The 6,514-nt window shown below is 33.5% G+C and overlaps 2 protein-coding genes across 3 annotated transcripts in view; both read right to left on the bottom strand.

Moving 5' to 3' along the window:
• Nucleotides 1-1,330, bottom strand: part of LOC122272223 (zinc finger BED domain-containing protein 5-like) — a 2,582-nt gene extending 1,252 nt beyond the window's left edge. Inside the window, exon 1 of the mRNA XM_071179243.1 lies at nt 393-1,330. Within this exon, the coding sequence (XP_071035344.1) occupies nt 393-1,330 (938 nt within the window). The remainder of the gene's footprint in view (nt 1-392) is intronic.
• Nucleotides 1-6,148, bottom strand: part of LOC110283505 (very long chain fatty acid elongase 7-like) — a 25,530-nt gene extending 19,382 nt beyond the window's left edge. For both annotated transcript variants that reach the window (XM_043055620.2, XM_071178884.1), the window contains exon 1: nt 6,042-6,148. The gene's annotated coding sequence lies outside the window, so the exon portion shown is untranslated. The remainder of the gene's footprint in view (nt 1-6,041) is intronic.
• Between the last annotated feature and the right edge of the window lie 366 nt (nt 6,149-6,514).

Below are 6,514 nucleotides of genomic sequence, written 5' to 3'. Positions count from 1 at the left end.
CTTGTAACAGAGAAGACTTGGATTTGCTTATGGTAGAAGGCGAAACAAATCGTACAAGAAGCTCATAATATAAGCTCATTAAATCATCATACAAAGTATGGATAGAAGGTTGCTCTTTTTGCAGGGCAACATTTACCTTGGTGAATACAGGCAATATCGATGTAACAAAAACACAATATATCTTTGTTTTGTTTGATTTAAGTAACTCTTTTATTTTTTCTGAGGTAGCATTCTCTTTAACATCAGATTGTGAAAAAAAAATTAGCAATGGGTCCCACTGCTCAACTAGTCTCTTTAGAGAATTTTCTAAACTTAACCACCGAGTTGAAACATGTTTTAAAATCTTGTGAAGTTTCACATCACATTCTATCTGACAGTTTTTAAATTCATACTTTCTTTTACTACTCTTTTCAAGGTAGTAAAAAACTTTTATCACCAAATTCTCCACATCAACGGGCAATGATGCTGTAGCTTTTTGAGCTGCTAGATGAACCAAATGACAAGGGCATCCAATGAATTTTATATTTGGTTGCTTCTGTTTTATATAGCTCAAAACACCTTTATTACATCCAGCCATTGTGTTAGCATTATCAGAACTGAATGCTATGCAACTCTCCCACTTCAGTAGATATTTTTTAAACTCTCCATCAAGAAGTTGAAAAATTCCCTCACCAGTGTTGTTAGTTGATTCAGATAAAGAAACCAGTGATGATACGATTTGTCCTTTTTCTTCATCATAATAATTAAAAATTAAAGGATATAGCTTTTTATCTGATATGTCATTGCTTCCGTCAGTGGAAAGAGAAAATAATGAGGTTCTGAGCTTACTTAGAGTACTCTCTCTTATCCCCTCAGCAGTGGAAACAGTTATTGCCTGGGTCTTGGTATGTCCACATCCATACTTTTTTGCAATGTCGGAATCTGGGAACATTTTTTTAAATAAGGCGCCAGAATGATCGGAAGCAGATAGAGAAATATTGTGCTCAATTAAAAACCGTACGAACAATACTTCAGCTTTAATCACTCCATTTTCTTCTAATTTGGAAGAATAAAAATTGTTAATAGGTTGCTGATGCACCTGTGCTTTTGCAGTAGCACAATGTTTAGGACCGATCACGTGTCGGCGACAATCATCCAGTCCACCGTGGACAATTGAGAATTCCGAACTACAAATATTGCATTTCGCAAAGCCATCTTTTCCCGATACTAAACAAGGAAACTTTTTAGTATATTCCTCTCTAAACTTTTGATTATTCTTCCTCTTCTTTCGTAATCCATCGTCATTAGAAACTTCCCGATCCTGATTAGATCTTTTCAAATAACGATCCATCACAATAAAATTTAATAATACATACACAACTTATAAACTAACGCGATAAAAGCTGGATGAAAAATAATCTAAAATTTCAAACAAAAACGTATCATTCTTTTAACATCGGAGCAGCAAAATTCAAAGTTGTTTTCAAAAATTTTTATTGAAGTCACTTCACTTCACACGGTGTAAAGCAAAAAACTAACGCAGTTTCTCAAAGACCAGCTGCATTCAGGCAGATTACAATGGCGCCGCCGATGAGTAACCCTTCATAATCACGTGGTTTCTCCCGACCAAGGCTAACAACTCATGACGTCATTTTCGGCGATACGCAATCAGTGACGTCACCATGCTTGAAAGACGACAACAGCGGAAGCGGATAGATCGGACAGGCGCTTTCGTTTAATCCGTAGTATTTTACTATTCACCCGTAGCCCCGTAGTTTACCTCCAATTTCCGTAGCAACTACGGAAATTTCGTAGCAGTTAGAGGGTATGTTAATACCTCAAATCAACCTTAAATATACCTTAAATTTTCATAAGGGAAGTCTTTCCCACCAGAGGGCTAAAACCATGTGATGTAAAACAATATGAAATAGTACTGAACGCCGGATGTAAAGCATCAGCTTCGATGAAGATAATTTTGTGAGAATTTTTTGATAATTCGGTGTGAATTCACCCTATTAGACATATGATACTCACCACGTGCTCTTGCGCGCCGAAGCCTATCAATTAAAACGTATTAGCGTTTTATATAATATAGATTAGCCATATGATGCTCACTACGTGCTCTTGCGCGCCGAATCCTAGCAATTAAAAATTAAAACTGTTGCCAACGCGAGAAAAGAAATATCATCGGTTTTATTGATACATACGTATTAGCGTTTCATATAATATAGATTTGGATGCCATATGCAAGTATAGGTCTAATTAGTGCCTGATAAGTAGATCTAAGGGTAGTCGCACCGGCACCCCAGTATATGCCTTCAATATCCTTAGGGATATTCAAGCGTATTCCAATTCTATTATTCATAAATAGAGTATTTCTCTGATTTCTAATTATTTCTGTTTTATTTATTCTGTAATACTAGTTAGTTCATCTCCATACTCGCTAATGTTAACCATCCAATAAAGATTACTTCGCTATCCTATACTAGTGAACAAAGCTTGCTTCATCTGCCACCGAGTTAGTCCCATTTGAAATGTGTGGACACATAAATAACTATATTAAAAACATCAAAAAGAAATAAACCGAGAATACAGAAAATCTTTAACCAAGGTTTCAACGCTTTAGAAGTTTGAATTCAGGCTTTACTGAGTTCTAAAATTTCCAACATTTTACTAAGTTAGCAACTTTTACGATGAAATTTAGAAACACAATTTAATTACCACTAATCATTGTATAGCTTAAAATTTCACTGATACAACCTAAATTCTTGCCAATTGTAACTGGGGAATTGATTGTTTACATTAGCATTACATTACTTGTGATTGAAATTAACTTTTATAATCTAAAATCAAGAATTTCTTTCTTCTAATTCCATTATTCTTAACTGTTTTATCGATTTTCGCAACAAACATTTCGTATCATAAAAATATCTCCCCAGTACGTTGTCATAAAAACGAAAATTTAAGAGGAAGGTTTACTGCAGGCAAGTAAATTTAATGAAGAAAGTGATAAACTCTTTCGGAGTTTATTACATAAATTTGTATAATCAAGTAAAATATTCTTAGATGTTAAATTCCTTAAAGAGCATATTTTGTATTATTCAGTGAAACTTTTTTAAGGCATCATAAAGGAAAATTGAATCCTAAGACAGTTATACTTTATTCTTTTCATTAAATATCGAAACGTATGGTATGATCTAAGGTATGATTTTACCTTTATGTTTTTATTTCTATTTATTATTTTATCAAGACATGCATTAAATAATTATTATAAATATCATGGCCATGGCAACGCAATGTGTTACATATATTTAGCACGAAATGTTTCATTATTAATTTATCAAAATTAGAAATCTTGGGACTATTTTTTTTACCTTTTAAGGTATCTGCCTGGCTTAAAATGACCAATTTCATCAAAAAATTCGAAAATTTTGATAATTGGAAGCAAAGTTATAGCTGATTTAGAAACCGGAAGTGAGATTCCGAAGCACCGGAAGTGCACTGAAAGCGTCAAAACTAAATGTAAACAATGTAGTTTCGAGCTAAAAAGAATTTTTTTTCTCGTTTAAATGCATCTGGCAACAAATTATGTATAAACTTTTTAAAGGAAGTGAAATTGAATGGCATCAATTTTGATGTTTATATTTTCTGTTTGCTTCTTTGAATATTTTGCATGTGATTGTGCAGAGAACGAATCTATTTAAAACAAAGCTGGCTTGGTTGAGAAATTATGACTGATACCTAACATACAACCTTTATTTATTATTATTTGATATATACATTCTGGTGCATCTTCATGCCATTAGATTTACCATAATTTGAGATACAAGTTCACCAAAACTCTACATATAGTATCACTTAAAATCTGATATTCATAATTTAACGTCCCGCAGTGGACTGATTGTTAAGACACGGTTCCCAGCAGATCACAGAAGTCAAGCACCACTGGCTGCTGTCAGTGTGTGGGTAGGTGACCATTTGGATCAGTCTGCTTAGGGACCGAGGGTGTGCGGTATTGGTCCTCGTTAAATTGTTCTACCGTAAAATGCTCGACGTCGCGTGCAGGTCGTCGGGCTACCGAAGTGGGGGTGCCATACCCTCTGCAGAGGATCAAAATTGTCATGGCATGTCTTCGGAACACCCTCAGGGATGTTTCCCAAACCGTCGCCAATTGCCCATTGTGCAGCTCTAGTGTGACGTAAATTAAAAACAACAACATAATAATTTAACCATAATTTTTCCATGGCTTAATTGATAGCTTCAAATTTATTTCATTACTTCTTGTTGAGTTTCTTTGAATAAAGTTTATCGAAACATGTTACGAAAGAGTATTAATATAATAAATATACTTGTAATTTTAAATTCAAATTTAAACTGAACTCGAATGGAGCTTGGATGGGCGTGGTTATCTTGGGCGTTATTCCTGTAAGTAACCAAATTATTAACATTGATTTTGAATCTAACATAGGAAACCCAAGATAAATAATTCAGAAGAATTATTTTTGAATGATTAGAGCTGCAAGCTAGCAAATCAATGATATTATAAAATATATTTTCCAATTTCATAACCGTCGTTGAACAACCGAGCAAATTTTGGGTTTGCGACTGCAAATGTTCAACTCTGCAGCCTTGTAATTTTGAACCCTATCCAGAAGATAAATAAACTCCTGGATTAAATATTGGGAGAAAATTGTCTTCATGGTTGACTTTGTTGAGGGAACTAACATGCATTTGCCTTACATGGAGATTAAAACCACGAAAAGCTCTTACGGTTAGTCTGACGGCAAGGAGACTCTAACCGATGATTCGTTTAGACCACTATTGAGAATATTTTGCGTCAGAACTGTGGTTGGTTCGAGCCCGCTGCTGAATTCGTATAGACCAGTCATCGCTGGGATTCTAACCCGGTGTCACCTCATGAGAAGGCGAATGCTCTATCCCCTGAGCCACCACAGCTAATTATAAAATATATTTTATTTTATAACCGCGGCTGAACAGCCGACCCAATTTTGAGTTTACAACTACCAATGTGCAACTACCTATTAACTATCTACTACTATGAATGTGTAGCCGTCTAATTTTAAAACCAATTGTGAAGACAAGGGAACTCCTGGATTAAATATTGGGAGAAAATTGCCTTTGTGGAGGACTTTTTGATGGAAATAACTCTCATTTGTGTTACATGGAGAGGAAAACCACATTGTAAAAAATATATAAAATCCTACGAAAATTCTTTTTTCGGGATCAAGCGCGCGATCCGGGTATCAGAGGAAGTTTTAAAGGTGACAGTTAGGATAGATAAATTTGTGCTTGTTATTTAACTTAGGACTTAACTGACTTCTTGCATCAATACTATGCATATATTCAATTTTGAGTTTACAAATTATAGGTTTGTGATCAGTTAAACTACATATTAATCGATAAGAAAATTAAGATATTGTTATCAAGATCAAAGATTTTTACAGGAGAACAGCTCTTTCAATTCCTATAACTTTACAGCTATAGTTAAAATTAAGATACTTTGAAAGACTGTGACTAAAGATTATCTAAAAAGAGCAGTAATTTCAATCTCTACAATTTTAAAGCAAGAGTTTATGTTTCCAAAATTGAGATACTTAAAAAAAGTTTTGATCAAATTTTTTCAGCAATCAGCATTTTTAATTCTAACAATTTTAAAGTAAAAGTTTACATTTTAAAATTAAGATACTTTTGAAAGTTTGCGATAAAAGTATTTAGTAGTTGAGCAGCATTTTCAATCTCTATAATTTTAAAAGTAAAAATTTATATTTCAAAACTAAGATGCTAATAAAAGCTGCCATCAAGGCTTTACGGAATTGTACAGTTTAAAATCTTAACAACGGTCCCTTTTTGGAACCGCGTCAATGCGACGGATGATAAGTGGTCGACGTTATTCAGAGTTATCAAAAAAATCGATAGTTCGAACTAATATTTCGAACTGATTGTTCAAAACATAAGAATGAATAAATCACCAACAGAATAAACAACAACAACAATGTGTAATTACAAACAAGAAAATATAAAAGCATACATAATTTACTTACCTCCTGTTTATTATTTCACAATTTTCTTTAAGCGAAAGTAATAATACTTGGGTGCTATTTAAAAGAAAATTTCCATCTAAGTTCCTGATATGAATTTTTTACATCAATATTGAGAATAATAATCCTACGGTCACGAGTATTTTACGTAACTTCAGATTATTTTTTCTCCTAGACTTTTTCAATCCATTCGAGTCCAAAATCGTCATCGTTTACCTCTACATAATCTTATTTCAGTTCTCAGTGTTTCTAAGGTATTAAAAAAATACTATAATTCTACTTATATTTGAAAATGCAGACAACCAATGAAAAATCGGGATTACCTTCAGTGTCTGTATCAAGCTGTAAAATCCTACTAATGATTCACTAATGCATGAAAGAATTTTAATACAAAATAACCTTGATGTTTTAAAGTCTTCGAACGCAAAATATCTTGTAATTAAGGCGAAATTAGAACGGAATAGTTACACACTTGC

The sequence above is a fragment of the Parasteatoda tepidariorum genome, chromosome 3 (assembly GCF_043381705.1).
Source record: "Parasteatoda tepidariorum isolate YZ-2023 chromosome 3, CAS_Ptep_4.0, whole genome shotgun sequence".
In the NCBI taxonomy this organism is placed as follows: Eukaryota; Metazoa; Arthropoda; class Arachnida; order Araneae; family Theridiidae; genus Parasteatoda; species Parasteatoda tepidariorum.
Note: the sequence above shows the minus strand (reverse complement) of the source record. Positions and strands in the feature narration are given on the sequence as shown.